The 18330-nt window shown below is 43.3% G+C and overlaps 1 protein-coding gene across 2 annotated transcripts in view; it reads right to left on the bottom strand.

The window, feature by feature from the left end:
- The window catches only part of cdh13 (cadherin 13), a 594061-nt gene that overhangs the window by 314462 nt on the left and 261269 nt on the right, over positions 1-18330 (bottom strand). For both annotated transcript variants that reach the window (XM_062961847.1, XM_062961846.1), the window contains one exon: positions 3846-3962. In XM_062961847.1, coding sequence (XP_062817917.1) covers positions 3846-3962 — 117 coding nt within the window. The remainder of the gene's footprint in view (positions 1-3845; positions 3963-18330) is intronic.

Below are 18330 nucleotides of genomic sequence, written 5' to 3'. Positions count from 1 at the left end.
CAAGACCAGAGCTTGCATTCCAGTTCCAACCTAATTGTTGAACCTAACTCCCACCTCTTCTGGACTCACTCCAGGCACAACTCCTAATTTGGAGCTCTGTCTTCACACCACCTTTGCCTTCCAGTCCCAGCATCATAGCGACAGGATATGTATATAAAGAGATTGACGTGAGGCCATTACGCCAGGTGAGCCCAGAAATCCGCCCTGTTTCCATTTGTCATCGGATAAGTACCCGTCATTCTTCGTTGCGGTGCTGACAAATAAACCATCACACTAATTAGAGGAGAATGTGGTGTCCTGCTGCTCCATACTTCATTCCACTTGATGTGGACAAATAAAATTGAAGAGTAACATATGGATGGAGACCAACAAAAAAATGCAGCGCCCGTAGAAGACATCCCTCATCTCGTATCGGCAAGGGAGAAGAGAGAGGAAATGCATGAGTAATGCCCATCGACACTGGCAACCCAGGCCATCTGGACATGGAGCTGATTATGCATATTAAAGCATTTTAATCTCGTGGTTTTCCTGCAAGAACCCTGGCTCAAGTGCATGCGTATAAGAGCCCACAAAATGGTCAGATTCATCAACACGGGCTCACGCTTGGTATCTGATCGCTATCTAATTGTGAGATTCTGAACAAGGGCTGCTCCATTACAAGGCAACAAAACCAGCTCCCCGGTGGACAGATTCAGCCGTCAGTGACGTTACTGTGGGCAAAGGAAGACATCTCTGCATCGTGGTATTGTTGTTATTCCAGCAAAGACTAACAGCCTCTCTCTGCTAGAACAGAAGAGAGGAGAGTTCTGGCAGTAAAATGTGGCTGTGCATAAGAATGCAACAAACATGTTTCTCTCTAAAAGTAAACCTGTGAAAGACATTACATCAAAACCAATTTCTTCTCCCAACTGGAGTTGACCTCTTGAATCAACTGCTGAAGAACAAGCTGAAGGTGGTGCAAATTCCATTATTGCAATACATGAGTTCTTGGTGAATCTGCATTTAGGCTTTAGACATTGGAAGTTTTCCAAAGTTTCCTGCCATTTGGTACGGTGCAGCAAAACTCAGCACATACGATACTTGAGTGTGGAGTTGTCATATGACATCTTCTACTCCTACATGACAGGAGACGTTGACCTGATGACCCATTGGGTAGCTTCCAACTGCATGATGGTATGAGCCTATGAAATGGAGTCATTGAAATGACTTCCTTCAATGTAGGAAAGCCAGTCCCTTGGGTTGGAGTCTCCTTTACTCAAAATATAGTGGCCCGAAGGGCTTAGACTTTCAGTCATCCTTGGGAATTCCTGGGCAGCCAGCGGTTCAGCTTTGCAATAGCAGGGTCAACACCAGCAATGATAGTTTGATTAGGTGCCAAAATAATGCCAACATGTCCAACTGAAGCCTGGAGCAAAAAGCAAGAGAAGGCAAAAGGTTCTACACTCCACAACCCCCTGGATAGAGCTAGCATCGTTTCAGTACCAAAAAAGGGAAGAGAATATTCCAAGATCATGCCAAAGAAGTGGTCCTCTTTGTCAGTGGATGAGGCGAAGAGAGAGAATGTGCTCTTCTGAGAAATGTTTGCTCAGTTCCAATTTGAATAGCCTGTTAATTCCCTCTAAAGAGACTTGGCACTTCGCAGAGATGATGCTAGTTTCAGAAACTGGCACTCCAAACCCTTGTTGATTCTCGCATTGATTTCAGATATGATTTTGGAGAAGAAATACTGTAGAAACAGGGTGGGGAATATTATGGAAAGAGTGAGGGATTTTTCTTCCCTGGGCTAGAGACAAGACTGCAGGTATAAGCTTTCAGAATCCATATATCTGTTTAGATTTTTATATTGTTATATTAAAACACGCTTTAAACAGAAAGCATGTTTGGGTATGAAAAGTGTAAATTAAACTAATCATTAGAGTTGTGCATGGAATTCGTTCCTACCATTTCTTTCGTGTCTTCTGTTTCTTTGAGAGCACGAAACGAGAAGCCACCTCCCCACACGAAAAGCCAAGCACCCCCCAGAATTTGCCTCGGAAAGAGAGTGCATGCAGACCCAGAAAGATCTTACTCTAGTAAAAGGCGCTTGGCTGCAGGATCTGGCAGCGCGTGCACTTTCCAGGTCTGCATGCCACATATATACATTCTTTCCAAAGAGAGCGTGTGTGTGGCATGCGGAGTGCAGGCAGGCCCGGCAGTTGAACACCTCTTACTCTAGAGTAGAAACAGCAGCAGGTAAGTCTCCTTAAAGCGCATGCTGAGAGGGGGAGCCTGGGTAGGAAGCCTCCTCCACAATGGTCAGATTTTGGGCCCAAAACAAAAACAGATCTCTACCCTCCCAATTTCGAGAGGCTCCCAAAAATGGATCGGGCCCCCCAACAAAAGCCAGGACATGAAACAGGCAAGGTTTTCCCTGAATGCACAACCCTACTAATCATGCCAAAACAGGCATCTCCACATCTTCTTGAGGAATGGGTGGAGGTCAATGGATTGTATTCCCGTAAAGTCCCTATGAAGTTCATACCTTTGGAAAGTTTCTTTCTGAATGACATCTAGAAAATCCCAGGAAGTATGACCAGGCACCAGTAATCTATAAAGGAACTTTCTAAATCTTGGTAAAAAAAATGCACAACACATTATGTTTGTGTTGGTCTCTGCACTTCAACATTCAAAAGCATATGGATGTATCCAAACACAGTAACAGTCAGTCAACGAGATCCCTAGATTGTTTTGGTTTTTTACAACTGTCTCCGTACATCAAGGCTGTCATGAATTAGTCCTGGCTAAGTTAGGAAATGTCGTATGTTTATTAGTGAGGAAATTGAGAGTGCGGATCAAGTTGTACTCATGTAAGAGTCAGTCATGCAATGTGTCGCACGCTTGAGCCTCATCTAGCAGAGCACTCAAGCATATCAGCTTCCCAAGCATTGCTTGTGAGTCTTTAGCGAAAGCGCTCGCTTTAGACATCCGTAATGTTGGAAGTCTCTACGAAAGGCAACCTTTCCAAAACTAGGGATATAAATAGGCTCTTGCATGGTTAGTACATAATTCTGATTTTTCAGAATTATAACATAAATTGGATGTATAAATGGATCCAAGCACAAATAAGGCCTGAGCTCTCCCCAGAAGCCAACACAACTAAATGGAGACTGTCAAACTTTGGCCATATCATGAGATGAGACGATTTACTAGAAAATACGATAATATTTGATATAATGAGGGACAGAAGGAATGTTTTCAGATGTTTTAGACTTCCACAATTCCATCAGTACATGGATGACATCCTTCATGCCTGTGCTATGAGTATGTCATCCATGTACTGACTTCCTTCAGTACGTGGATGACATAAAGCACAGGCATGGGCCAATTTGGGCCCTCCCTCTTTTGGACTCCAACTCCCACAATTCCTAACAGCCTTCATTAACTGGAGTTGAAGTCCAAAACACCCGGAGGGCCTATGTTGACCCAGGCCTGATCTAGGGAGATATTTTCAGGAGTTTTCATATTTCAAATGCATCCAGCCTACTGTGTTTGTGGAGACATACTGAACATGGCAAATGGCCACACAAAGCAAGATACAACAATCCTTTCCATTTAGGGCTACTATAGTTCTCCACTTAGTACCTAAACATCTTAGAGGCACCAGATCCCATCCAATCTCGGAAGCTAAGGACAAGCAAGCCTGATTAGAACTTGGATGGGAGGCACAGTCTATTGATAATTAATAAATGCTATAGGCAGGAACTGGCAAAACCACATTAACTGACCCTATGAAACTAATGGGGTCACAATAAGCAAACAGTTGACCTGAAAACACACAGACACAGAGAGAGTATTTTGCCACTTACCCTGCCCACAGGTCTTGGAAATGGAGATCTTTGATTTTCAGGAATTAAGATTGGAGTTGCCACAATGGACCTTCTTTGCCTTATAATTCCGAGGCTGCCTTCCCCCTTAAAGATTTCCTAGGGAAAGAAAGAATAACGAGATTAATTAGTTTGAGGCTTCCTAGGACAGTGCAATTTATTATCCTTCCCGAGCACATTTTTGCTTCTGAATAAAAGTGTCCATGAGCCCGAGTCCCACTAATAGACTTTCCCTCAACCTTCATTAACTGGAGAAGTATTGTTAGTTCAAGAGGTGGGTGTGAGCGTGCGAGTGATTAATGAAGATCATCATTAAGGCCCTGCAAGTGAAATCTTCAGGATCGTTCGACTTACAGCGATGCCAATAGTGATTGATAGCCGTGCCTCACCTTGCATTCCCACAATCGGATTATAGCAGCAGGTATCTGTGGAAGCAAAAGGTTGCACATCTGCCTGCGTCCCTTCAGAGCTCCGGGAAGGAGGCAATTTTGTCTGAGGTTCTTTTTGATAAGAAGGCCCCAAAATGTACCGATTTCTATCCTCAAGGTGAGACAAAAGGAAATTGAAGTGGGGAAAAACATATTGAATGCTCTTGTGAGTGTTCTTGTTATTATGAACTTCAATCACATCCTGTCTTTTCCAAGAGAATGAGACTCGAGATGGCTCACACATTTAAAAGAATTAGAAATGCACAAACACACCCCAAATCAATATTATTATTATTATTATTATTATTATTATTATTATTATTATTTACAAACTGTAAAATGATTTAAAAAATTAGAAGAGAATCTAACACAATGCAGCCATGACAACACTTTCCTAAAAATTGCATCAGTTCAAAAATTTATCTGAGCAATGATGATGACAATGACAACAACAACAACATTGACCCAGCCTATTTTCTATCAGTTCTTCAAACCAACTGCAGTATTTCAGTGGCTTTCTCATTAAATCAGAGACATATCTCAACTAGGGTTGTGTATTCGGGGCAAAGCTTAACTCATTTTGTGTCCTGGCTTTCAGTGGGGGCCCCGATCTGTTTTTTGGGAGCCTCCCGAAATCGGGAGGGCAGGTATCTGTTTTCGGTTTGGGACCCCGAAAGATCACATTTTTGGATTTTGTCTCTCTTTGTATTTCCATTTCTTCCCTCCAAGGATCCTGGACTTGATAAAAATTCAAGAGCGAGCGCGGCACACTTACACAAAAGGCGATTTGAAGTGTCAAGAAAGAACAGAACAAAAAACTGAATTCTGTCCAAAAGCCAAAACGCACAATACAGCAGAAGTCAGCTTTCAAATCCACTTACAACAGCAGACGTGGACAGAAAGGCCCAGCTGCCATGTATCTGTGGCATAGGTTAGAAGAATGACAAGAATCCAACTTCAGCATTCTTGGAGCGATATCATTGTTTTCCTCCCCCTAACATCAACCAAAACATTGTTGGCCGGTGGAGAATCAGCAGCAGAAACAACAACAACAACTTCCACTCTTGTGAATTCCTGGGAGTGGATCCAGGACAGCTTGCATGCATACGCAACTAATTATCTAAATAACACCATAACACCAATGTAAGCGACGGCAAAAAAGAAATCTCCGTGGTCTCGACACTTGAGCTGCGAAATCAAGCAACACAACTGACATGAGTTATGTTTAATCTAGACGTGACTCTCCACTTCCGCATCTTTGGGGTAGCAATGTCAGACTTTCCTCAGTTTATTCATCTTATGCTGTGACTTCAGTAATGTTGTCCAGTGGCTGGATGAGAACCAACTAGATGTAGTTGTTTGAGTGTTGGTCTAGGATTTAGGGAGAACAGGACCAAGTCTCTGGTCAGTTGTGGGAACTTACTGGGAGGACCTTGGGTAAGTCCCATTCCCAATGGCAAGCCTTTTGCCAAGTTAGAATCATAGAATCATAGAATAGTAGAGTTGGAAGAGACCTCATGGGCCATCCAGTCCAACTCCATTCTGCCAAGAAGCAGAAAAATCACAGTCAAAGCACCCCTGAGAGATGGCCATCCAGCCTCTGCTTAAAAGCCTCCAAAGGAGGAGCCTCCACCACATTCCGGAGCAGAGAGTTCCACTGCTGAACAGCTTTCTCTCACACACAGTCAGGAAGTTCTTCCTAATGTTCAGGTGGAACATTATCCTCATAACAGCTTCACCTTAGCTCACCATTAATTGCAAGTGACTTGAAGGCACATAATGATAAAAAAAAATCCAGTAATCCTTCCTCAATGGGTTGGAGAACCCAGCCCAATTTTTAGTTTGCAAAGGAACTGTCCAATGTCCTGAACCCAATCCTCGAAATAAGTTCTACACCTTGGAGAGCACCTTTAAAGTCCAATTTCACTACACCCAATGACATAGGAGCCACATAGTGGATTTCAATATCTAGAACAGTAGTTCTCAACTTGTGGGTCCCCAGACGTTTTGGCCTTCAACTCCCAGAAATCCTAAGAAAAGGTAAACTGGCTGGGATTTCTGGGCGATGTAGGACAAAACACCTGGGGACCCACAGGTTGAGAACAACTGATCTGGATCCACAGAATTAAGAACATTCAGATCTATCACAATTACAACAGGGATGAATTTAGACTCCATCGTGGAGTAATCTTGCAGTGATGGTGTCATAACGTCCAACCAGAAGGAAAACTTCCTATTCTTACTCTAAATAGGCAATGATTGTTTTCTTGCTTCATTTCCTGCCCTTGTGAATAATCCCTGAAAGTACGGGAGGTTTTCATTACACAGGAGCATTTGCTCAGATTGTGTCCAAGATTGCATCGCAGCCCTCATTATCTCAGATGGAAGATAAGTGCAAAAGTTAATCACTTACACTTTGTTGATTTCATGTGCCTTATCTACAGATTGTGATCATGTTAATTAATGGTTTTCCCCCCTTTTAGATAAAGAATATAGCTGTGCCTTCAGGTGTTCCCTCCTGCAAGATATACACTTCTGCATCAACAAACACGACCTCTTTGCAACTTGGAAAAACACTCATATTTTGTTGTCCTAATGTGTTTAATTTTTGCTGAAAACGTTGTCTTCCGGCTATGTGTATAAGCTGTATATGAAACCAAATCGGATTTTGGGTTTATATATGTATTTATTTACCATATTTATATCCCGCCTTTCTCAACTCCGAAGGGGACTCAAGGTGGCCTTACAACAGTCAAGGTGGCCTTACCACTTGGGTTCCATCTCTAAGGTATCTCATTATGTATTTATACGCAAATATTCCAAAATCCAGAAAAAATATTTATTCATTCATTTATTTACAGTATTTATATTCTCCCCTTCTCACCTGGAGGTGACTCACAAGGTGGATCACAATGTACACATACACAGCAAACATTCAATGTCATTTTAGACATACAAGACTGACACACAAATAGAGGTATTTCATCATTTTTTTCCAACTTCGGCACTTGGAAGTTATGCTCGATTCTGGCCACAGGGGGTGCTGTCGCTCCATCCGCTATGATGACGAGCCCTTTTTGATCGCACAATTTTTCCTCCTTGCTCTTTGATCGCCGGCATTTTTTATGGTGTTGTAAAATACCTCCTTGCTTAAGCGGTGTCTAATTTCTCTACTCACAGCTCAGCTGTTTTCGAACTGCCTATGTGAACAGTGAGCTGGGCTAATGGTTGGGTGCTCACTCCGACTTGGGCTTTAAACTGCCAACTGCCCCAAGCATTTTGCAGGAGGAAAACATGACCTGAATGGCTTCCTCCATCATGGTTACAATCCTGGTTTTTATAGCTGGACTGCTCTTACTCCATCTGCCAGGTTTCTTGTATCTCCATGGCTGTTGATCTGCCCAAATGCTTGTCTTCTTCTCATTACCAGTCATCCCAGCAGCTGGCATCTTCCCCAAATTGCTGGAGGAAGCAAAGGTGAGGAATGATGGTCTGATGAATCTCATACCCACCTCTGTATGTTCAAAATTTCCCTCTGCATTTTCTCCTAAACACCTCTGAACTCTTTCTCTGAATGTGCCTGTTCAACAATCCTAATGTCCCTAAACCCGTCTCAGTGCCAACACCTTTCTATGTCGACTTGGTGTTTGATTTCCCAGTTACGCAGAGTAATATATTGCAGAACAACATCAAGGCTCACCTTAACAGAGATGGGAAAATTGCTGCTACGGACCCAAGTGAACCAATTTAGTATCTCTCTAACCTGGGATTATGGATAGGCTGGATGTTCTGCCCTCGCTACAGAAGCCACGGGTTCTGTTTATCTCTTTCCGCTGGAAAGGTCTCTTTGGGATGCTACCCCTTCTTTAAAAATTTGAATGAATGGCTTTGCCGCTTGCCAATAACAGGCACCATTAGTCTTCACAACAAAAACTTCATTAGAAGTTGTCATGGGAATGAGTCAGAAGGCTGGACTGGTATCCATTTGTCACAATTGCCATTGGCGTGCAAATTGGCAACCCATTACGGCCAACCAATAAACCTGTTGTGTTCCAAGTTGTTTAGCTCCTGGTGCAGGGATGCACGTAAAATTAGGTTTGATGGCATGCGGAATCGAAGCAGAAAGATGTTGCCTGCCCAAAATTATTGAAAATCAGTTTTCGAGTTGGCTGAAAACAGAATCCTAGGGATTTTTCAAAATTGGACATGGCATTTTCTTTAGATTCGGGATGCCGCTGGGAAAGATGTACCTCAACGGCCATGCTGACGATGGGGTTTTGGGACCTATAGTCCAAATTTTCTCAAGTTCTGAGCTGAGTGTGTATTTGGACCAAGTAAGTGTTCTGAGGTTTCAAGGGGAACATGGTGATAAATCATAGAATCATCGAGTTGGAAGATACACCTAGATGTATCCAATCCAACCCCCTCAATGATTTTGGGGGCTGAGAGAAGGCTGGTTTTATCAAAACTGTTGAAAACAATGCTTTCCCCCCTTCACCAGCCAAGAGCCTGGGTTTCACAAGGCAGTTTCACAGACCATCGGATCCTATGTCGGCTTCAGATGGGCAGGAGCAACTGGACTGCTGAGAAAACGATGCTCTCTGCCAAGTATTTCCTGACTGAAATGAGTTCACTGTGATACAGATGGATATCTATCAAGTGTGCCAGGTACACATTATCGCCATGAACACCATTTGATTGTCACCACAAACTGGAGGTCGACAGTGAATACTTCCTTACAAAAGAAGAGGAAAGCTTCACCTTTGCAAAGAGCTCAAGGAGTCATCAGCCTGCCAGAAGGACTATACATCTGAGTGCAAGAAGAGCAATTTAAACAAACTGCAAATCAATGATTTAATTTAATGCTTTCCTTTAATGGAAATGCCCAAGCCGGCACAGCTAGCATAGGGAAGATTTTTGCCAACCCCACCGGGGAAGACCAGAGCCTTTTGGAAACAGTCCACCAGAACTATTTCCAAGAGAGCAGCTCACCCCTCTTAGCTCACTTTGAGCTTTTTGCTGACCCACCCATTAACAGTATAATATATTGGTCGTCTATTGGGGCCAGTAGCAATCTCCCCCACTTATGGGGAGCTGGGCTTTAGCATAAATCACCAGCAGTAATAAGATCTACGAAAGATGGCCAGTTCGAAGCCCAGTCGGGGTGAACACCTGACTGTCAAGCCCAGCTCACTGTTTACCTAAGCAGTTCGAAAACAGCCTAGGGCTGTAAGTTGAGAAATTAGGTTCCACTAATTAGTGGGGGAGGTATTTTACGACACCATAAAAAGAAAAAGACCAGAGATGCTGGTGACCAAAAGGAAGGAGGAAGTCCTGATGGCTCTTTGTCATAGAGAATGGAACAACAGCACCCTCCTGTGGCTGAATCCGAGATCAACCTCCAAGGCACCAAAAACTGGACTTCAGGACAACATACCTCCTTTCTGTCTGGTCTGTTCTGTCCTGTCTGTCCAAACAGCATTGGATGTTTGCCGTGTATGTGTACTGTGATCTGCCCTGAGTCCCCTTGGGGAGATAGATAGGGCGGAATATAAACAAAGTGTTGTTGTTGTTGTTGTTGTTGTTGTTGTTAGGATTATTATTATTATTATTATTATTATTATTATTATTATTATTATTATGTTCTGGGGGGGGTTCACCTACCCTATACTGTATACAAGGGCAAATTGGGAGCTGGGGGCTATAAAAACTGAAAGCAGCCATAGGTTTACGTTTGGTGTACTCCTGAGGCACCCCTTTTTGGTGAGGGCCAGAAATGGAAATCGGGTGAGGGCGAATGGAAAAGGCCTTGAAACGGGGAGAGTTCTGGCTCCATAAAATTATTTGGACTTGGGGCAGAATTCTTCATAAAGGAAAATCAAAAGGATTCAAATAGGGGAGGAGGAGCCCAAATCGGCTCCCGCTTGTTTTCGTGTCAGGCAGGTTTTCCTACCGGGAGGGCCCTTACCGTTACGGGCTCCCGAAGTACCAAAAGTACCGAAGGAAACAGAGGAAAAGCAAGAAACAAAATCCACACACAACCCTAGTGGATACATACCACCCAGGCCTGTAGCGAGGGGGTGGTTTTAGGGGTTCAACCCCCCCCCCCCCCGAAATTTTTCAGGTTATAAAAAACATCTGGTTTACTCATGAATTTTATCTGGTTAACCAAATCCCCATGCTAAGTCTATGAGACACAAAACATTAAGAGTCCCTCCAGGCACTATCTCAAGCAGATATTGACAGGTTTGTAGCGGGGAGGGGTGTGTGCTAGGGGTTAACCCCCCCCCCCCCGAAATTTTCAAAACCCCTCCCAAAAATTTTTTCTGGCTATGGCCCTGATACCACCCTTGACATTGCACTTCTCTTCATCAGTACACTGACACTAATTTGTCAATTTGTGATCTCGCAAGTATACTTCCACACTCTCAAAGCCCTGCCTTCCTGCACAATGGCTGTCCTTAATTTTGAATGCAACTACGCAATTCCAGTTTTTAAAAAATCACCATAAAAGCAATATAAATATAAAATGAAATGAAATAAAAAAGAGAAGCTATTAATAGGGATTAGTGCCGGAGGAACATGCTCTGGATTGTGTGATGTCAACCATCAACGAAGCAATGGACCAGCCGCAATGCCAGCTTGCTTGCCTTGTGCGATAAAGTCCTTACTTCCAACTGGACAAAACCATTAAATTAATGAGCACGTGGTAAATCAACACATATGTAACTCCCACTGATTCAATGGACCTCCCCCAGTTGAGCCTAATAACAGAATACAAGTCCATATGCAAAACTTCTCCTTCAACCTATGATAAGAAGAGATTGTTTTGCAAAACAGCGGGAGGAAATGAATTGAGAGGGAGAGAACGGCACTTTGGACGGCGATGCTGTTTACCAATTCACCAGCCAAGACACTTCTTCCATCATTATTTACGTTAGCGTGCATATTTTCCTTAAAGCCAGCTGTAAATCATATCCCTGACAGAGACAGCAGCACGCTGCTCATTAAATATAATGATTATATAATTATATGCAAACAACGGACTGAATTGGGGCGATTGCATATGCCACAACATGCAGGCACTTAAGTGTTCTGGCTACAAGTTATCTTTTGGACGGTACCTACATGCACATATAGATTAATGGGAATATTTTTTTCATATATTGGTGAAAACTTTCAATCACTTTGGGGGAATCTGAAATTTCACCAAATATAGTTCAACTTCCAACCAATGGATGTGTCACTGAGATGCCTCCACCATTTTAACTGAGGATGGAAAGATAGAATGGCAACTTTCTTCTGGAACCAGGGGGAAAGAGCCAGATTCCTTTCAATTTGATGAAGAAAGACAACCTCCAAACAATCTCCAGACCAAACAAGAAAATCCAGCAAAGGAGGAAACCATGAAAATGAACAAAATCTGGCTACCAATATTTTAAAAAACTCTAAAATCAGGACAGTAAATAAAGAGCAACACTCAGAAAACAAGGGAACTCCAAACAGCAAACAATCAAGTGCCAGTCAACACCTCCCAAACAGAGGGTGCCTCCAGGCAGCAACAGTCAGCCTTTGCACCTGCAAGGCTACTCAATGGCTAATCAAGTTTGCTAACTACAGCATTCACACTTGCTTCAAACAGGCAACACTTCTCTCCCCCACCCTGGACATTACGCCACAGTTACATATACACTCCACTTGCCTCATTCCCACAGACCTCTGAACAAACTTCGGAGGATGCCTGCCACAGATGCAGGTGAAACGTTAGGAGATAATAATAATAATAATAATAATAATAATAATAATAATAATAATAATACTTTATTTATAACCCGCTTTCGGAGTGGTTCACATGGGGACCAAGAATGCTACTGGAACATGGCCATACAGCCCAAAAATCTCACAGCAACCCAGTGGTTCCGGACATGAAACTCTTCGACAACTCCTTTCGATTTAATGGGAACCTGTTATCGGGCTCCCTTTTATGGATACTGTATCTTCCCCACTTTCCAGGGTGGGCTCAAATTCACATGGACAGAGAACCTAGCCCAGAAGACAGCCCAACGGACCTCTCCCAAGATCTTGCCATGTGTCTTGCAAATGCTCCACTTTAACTCGGAGCTGCACAGACACCTGTGTCCTTCGGTAAGGAAGGTAGGTCAGTCGACCAGATCATTCTTTGCGTTATCAATACCTTTTGGGTACTTTCTCGTCTAGTTAAAAAATGATTCACATCTGTGAGGCAAGCTGCCTGTGCCTTGAGGAATCCCTCTCCACAGTACAGTCAATGATTTACATCTTGTCAGCCCTGTACCATTCGTCAGAATGTCATCACCTCGTACATCTCAATAGGACGCGGTCTCAGCCTGAATGCATTAGTTCCCAAGCAGTGAACTCATTGTCTGATGCTGCAGATAAGGGACTGCGATCTGTTAATCAGTTTCACACCTCCTCATGCTCTCACATTACTCACCTAAGAGGTGGGTAGAGGTTGCTTCCCTGCAAAATATACCGCAGCAATTAATTTCTCTCCTTGAAAACCTTAGTGTGGTTCTCAGCTCAAGTCTCTTTCTGTTCTGCAGAGGAGTACAGTGCCTAGAACAGTGTTTCTCAACCTGGGGGTTGGGAACCCTGGGGGGGTTACGAGGGGAGGTCAGAGGGGTCATCAAAGACCACCAGAAAACATCTTTCTGATGTTCTTAGGGACCCCTTTAGCAAAGGTTGAAGACCTCACCAAGACCTCGCCAAGATCTCGCCGTCAGTCCTTCTCTTCAAGGTCTATTTTCCCCAAACTCCACTAGTGTTCACATTGGGGCATGTTGAGTATTGGTGCCAAGTTTGGTCCAGAGCCATCATTGTTTGAGTCCACAGGGCTCTCTGGATGTAGGTGAACTACAACTCCCAATCTCAAGTCCAATGCCCACCAAACCCTTCCAGGTCCAAGTCCAATGCCCACCAAACCCTTTTCTCTTGGTCATGGGAGTTCTGTGTGCCGTGTTTGGTTCAATTCCATCGTTGGTGGAGTTCAGAATGCTCCTTGATTTTAGCTCTCCCTAAATCCTAACATGCTCGTTGTCCTTCTCTGAACCCACTCCAACTTGCCCAGCGATTACAGTAGACTATACTAGGTCTATTATTTTCATTATCTTGGAAACTATGGTTCTACTAATACAGGCAAAAGTATTATTTGCCCCTTTCCCTAAAATATCTCATTGTTGGAGCATGTTCAATTTCTGATCAACAATAACTTCAAGACCGTTGAAGGCTTTCATAGCTTTCATGGCCAGAATCACTGGGTTGCTGTGAGTTTTCCGGGCTGTCTGGCCATGTTCCAGAAGCATTCTCTCCTGACGTTTCGCCCACATCTATGGCAGGCACCCTCAGAGGTTGTGAGGTCTGTTGGAAACTAGGCAAGTCGCCCTGGACACTCCACAGATAGATATATAAGCCCCACTTGCCTATTTTCCAACAGACCTCACAACCTCTGGGGGTGCCTGCCATAGATGTGGGCGAAACATCAGGAGAGTTTGCATCTGGAACATGGCCAGGCAGCCTGGGAAACTCACAGAAACCCAACTTCAAGATTTTCACCTATCCTATTACTAAACAAACTATCTCCTATTCTATTTTTATAGGCCCAGAAGCCATTCTTCTAGCCCTAGAACTATCCACTGGCTTCATCAGCTCCTAATAGATTTGGTGCTTTAAGAAGGATGTAATGATGACCACATAGGTGCTATAGGGCACATGACAATGTAGTGGTTTGAGCATCAGACTATGACTCTAGAGCCCAGAATTCAATTCTCAAATTGAGCAATGAGCATGGAAAGTCCCAGTAAAATCTCATGATAGGTTTGTGTTAGGGTCATCATAAGTCAGAAACGACTTGAAGATGTACAACAACAACAGCAACTATGGTTAGGAAGTGTGCCCTCCAGGCACTCAAAGGCAGTAGATAGCTTAGGAGACATAGAATTAAGTAGATAGATGACAATGGTTTCACTCAATGCTTTGCTGCTGCCATCTCGCACAACTTGCTCCCTGCGGTTGCCACCACGGTCTTCCTAATAAATCAGCTCGATCCACCCGTTTTCCACCTTCATTGGGCATTTTGAGCAGCTTCATGCCCCATAACTCTCACCACATTCTGGCTATCATCCACCACCACCGAATGCCATTTTTAAAAATAGTAAATATCCAAGCGAGTGCGTGTGTGTCGAACATACCAATGCACACCGCTAGAGATGGATGCTGGGTGCTTGTCCAATATGGATCTCATTCCATTATGGGAATGAAACACAAAAAGCAATTTCACGTCTCCCTAAAGCAATTGTGCGGCATGTAAAAATTACTTTTAGGTATTTTATTGGCTCTAGCACACACAGCCCTGGTACGGTGGGTCTGTGCAGAAATAAAAAATTATCCATATGGGCCTATTGATGCACCGCTGGCACGCGTGCAGAGGGAAGCCACTTTAAACAAATATAATGAGAAGAGAAGTTCGTGCTCACAGCGGGCACATTTCTGCAAATTCCTTGTGGTGCTCGATGGATGACTTGCAGCCAGAAATACTCCCCTCCCCAGGCACACAGCGAGACATAACAAGTGCTTCCAACTTTCAAGGCAGATTAATGGGCCGAGGTGAAAGAGCGGCTCCCTAAAATCACAGCGGTGCCCACAACCCCTGCTTCCGTCAGGAGGAAAACACTGCGCACGATCCCTCGAAACTCTGACTAGAAAAGGCTGGGACTCACTGGTTCCTCTCTATCGTCCTTCTTATAACTGGGGCCCCTTACAGAGAGAGATCAACCCTCCTGTTCAAGGAGCTCCACTGGCTGCCATTTATTTTCCGAGCCCAATTGAAGGTGCAGGTGCTTACCTACAAAGCCCTGAACGGATTGGGACCATCCTACCTCCCTGACCGCATCTCCGTCTACGAACCCACACGTTCACTTCGGTCATCTGGAGATGTGAGATGTGAGGTCAGTGTTACCGCAGCACCAAAAGCATCCTTTCTTTCACGCACAGGCTAATGTCACATTCTTTCCATCAGAAAGGGCACATCTCCACAGCTTGAGGAGATTGCAGGCTCTTGTTCAAAAAGTCCATCAAGGCTCTTACTCTTCGCTGCAATGTGCTTGCCAAGCGATGAAGAGGCCTGGTGAGTCAGAGAAGACCCTGAACTTCTCCGCAGCCAGCCAGCCAGCCAGCGTTGCCTGCAGAAATACTCATAGACAGCGAAGGGGTCTCTTCCAGACAAGAGATGGTCCGCTTGTCATTGCGCCGTTGCTCTCCCCGTCCCCTCCCGAGCACTTTAAGCCCCGTCTGCTCAGGCTGACAAATGGAGTGGTGGTCCGTGATGAAGACAAAAGGCCCACTTAGGCAAAGGCTGGGGCCAAACCACTCATTTCCAAACAGGCTAGACTCGGAAACTGGTTCCAAAGAGCTCGGGAGTGTAAGTACATTAATCCACTTCACAGCTTGGGTTTCACATGGACTCCTCCGTCCAAACTAATTAACAGACATTAGCAGTTTGGCACTCGGCGTAGAATAATTCCAGCGCTCGAGGGCGCAAGGAAGGGCGGACGTTGCCAAGTAGCTTGGGTTCAATGCTATATCATACGCCGCAAGGACTAGCCCGGCCAGATATTGGGCCTGAGCTGACAAGGTGGCTCGGTGGTTTGCTCCACGCATGGGTTGGAGTCTTTGTTGAGAGTCCTACTAAAGCATGGTTTCCCTTCCCTTCAACGTTTTATGAAAACACTGTACCAAGAAGAAGACTTCACATTCATTACGGATTTCAGTTTAGACTACTGCTCAGAACTTATGTTTGCATTTAATGTATCTTGAGAGGTGACTAATGTATCTTGAGATACTTGAGAGGTGAACCCCCTCCTCTCTTTATCTCATGGTTTCAAAGATATAAATTATCACAGTAAATGAAGTTTTGGGGTCAAACACTTCTTCCTTCTCCAACAACAACAACAACAACAACAACTCACCCAAATCCCGCCCTATCTCCCTGATGGGACTCAGGGCGGATTCCAACAAACGAAAAGGCAAACGTTCAATGCCTCAATACAACAACAAATGTAAACATAACAACGCAAAATAAAAATAATAAATAAATAAATAAAATAACTCAACATCTAAAAACACATTATAACATGACACCTAAAGTTAAATAAATGCAACCTAACAGATAAATTGTATCTAGCCTAAAACATGAACATCAAACCTGCAATATAATATATTGTATATTGTATATAGTACAACTTACGATATGGTACAATATATTACATATATCTCCAGGGGTTTTTTTTGGCCCACAAGTCCCAGAATTCCCAGCCAGTTTATCAGCTGTTAGGATTTCTGGGAGTTGAAGGCCAAAAACATCTGGGGACCCACAGGTTGGGAACCACTGTCCTATGAAATCCATGGAGTCGACATAAGTCAAGCAGTGATTTGAAGACACATGTACACACAGAGAGCCATGAATCAATGTGAACTAGTATGCAAAATCCAAGGTTTGAGTGGTCTGGACTATCAACTGAATTGTGGCTTTTAGCCTATTAGATGGTTCAGTCCACAGAACGGCATATTTTGGGCCACTTAAGTGTCATTAGAAATGATGTTTTTGGACTTCAAGAATCCACCAGCCAGCAGTGGCCATGTTGTCCCAGCAATTCTGGGGTTCCAGCTGAAGCTCTTCCAAGCTGTGCCCTTCATGTAGACAACTCTCATAAATTAGGTAGAAGAATGGGTGAAATAACGACTTTGTTTCTCCGAATATTGAGTCTGTCTGTAGTGGAGGAAAGCTTCTGAGTGTATTAAAAAGCCACATAATGCAACCACCTGGCAATCTATCTAAGAGATACATAAAACCAAAATGCCAGATGACAGTTCTCTGATGGCAACGCATGTTATCCTTAAGAGCACATGTTCCGGCTTCGCTTGCTCTCTCCTCTCACTTCCAGCCGATCCATCTCCGCCCGGCTTTCCCTGAGGGTCTTCTTCACAAGCTCATGCACAGCCCTGTCATGTTCTAGTTCTACATAATTTACCAGCCATTTCTCACCCATTCTTGACAACGTTTTCAACACAGAAAAGAAAAAAGAGGAAAGAAGCATTTGGCTCAAAGATCTCTGGGGGCTCATTTCTAATCCGAGTGCTTTTCCAATGGCTGAGACAAACAAAGCTTTGCAGATACCATGGACTGCTAAAAAGACAAGGAAGGCCCCATCCACACTGACATATAAAGTCCAGATTATATGCTTTGAACTTGATTATATGACAGTGTAGACCAGGGGTCCTCAAACTTTTTAAGCCAAGGGCCAGTCCACAATCCTTCAGACTGTTGAGGGGCCGGATTATCATTTGAAAAAAATACAAATTCCGATTCACACTGCATATGTCTTATTTGTAGTGCAAAAATAACAACAACAACAAGAAGAAGAACAATGAAAGAACAATACAATATTTAAAAATAAAAACAATTTTAACCAACATACATTTATCAGAATTTCAATGGGAAGTGTGGTCCTGCTTCTGGCCAATGAGATAGTCAAGTTAATTAGGGTTGTTGTTGTTGTTGTTGTTGTTGTTGTTGTTGTTGTTGTTATTGTGTGCCTTCATGTCATTTCAGACTTTGGGTGAGCCTAAGAATAAAATTTATTTATTATTTATTTACTGCATTTATTTACTACATTTGTATCACACCCTTCTCACCCCAAAGGGGACGCAGAGTGGCTTACAAATTATATGTACATACAATATATTATATTATTAGCATAGCACAATATTAGTATTATATATTACTATATTGAACTATACCACTATACTGTACTATTATTAGTAATATTATATGTAATATAGAATATATAATTAATATTATTATATGGTATTATTATTAGTGTTATATTGTATTACATTATAATATTATTATCAATATTATATGTATATACAATATATTATATTATAAAACTGAGGGTGGGGGCCAGGTCAATGACCTCGGAGGGCCGCATCCGGCCCCCGGGCCT

Source organism: Anolis carolinensis, unplaced genomic scaffold, assembly GCF_035594765.1.
Source record: "Anolis carolinensis isolate JA03-04 unplaced genomic scaffold, rAnoCar3.1.pri scaffold_9, whole genome shotgun sequence".
Lineage (NCBI taxonomy): Eukaryota > Metazoa > Chordata > Lepidosauria > Squamata > Dactyloidae > Anolis > Anolis carolinensis.
Note: the sequence above shows the minus strand (reverse complement) of the source record. Positions and strands in the feature narration are given on the sequence as shown.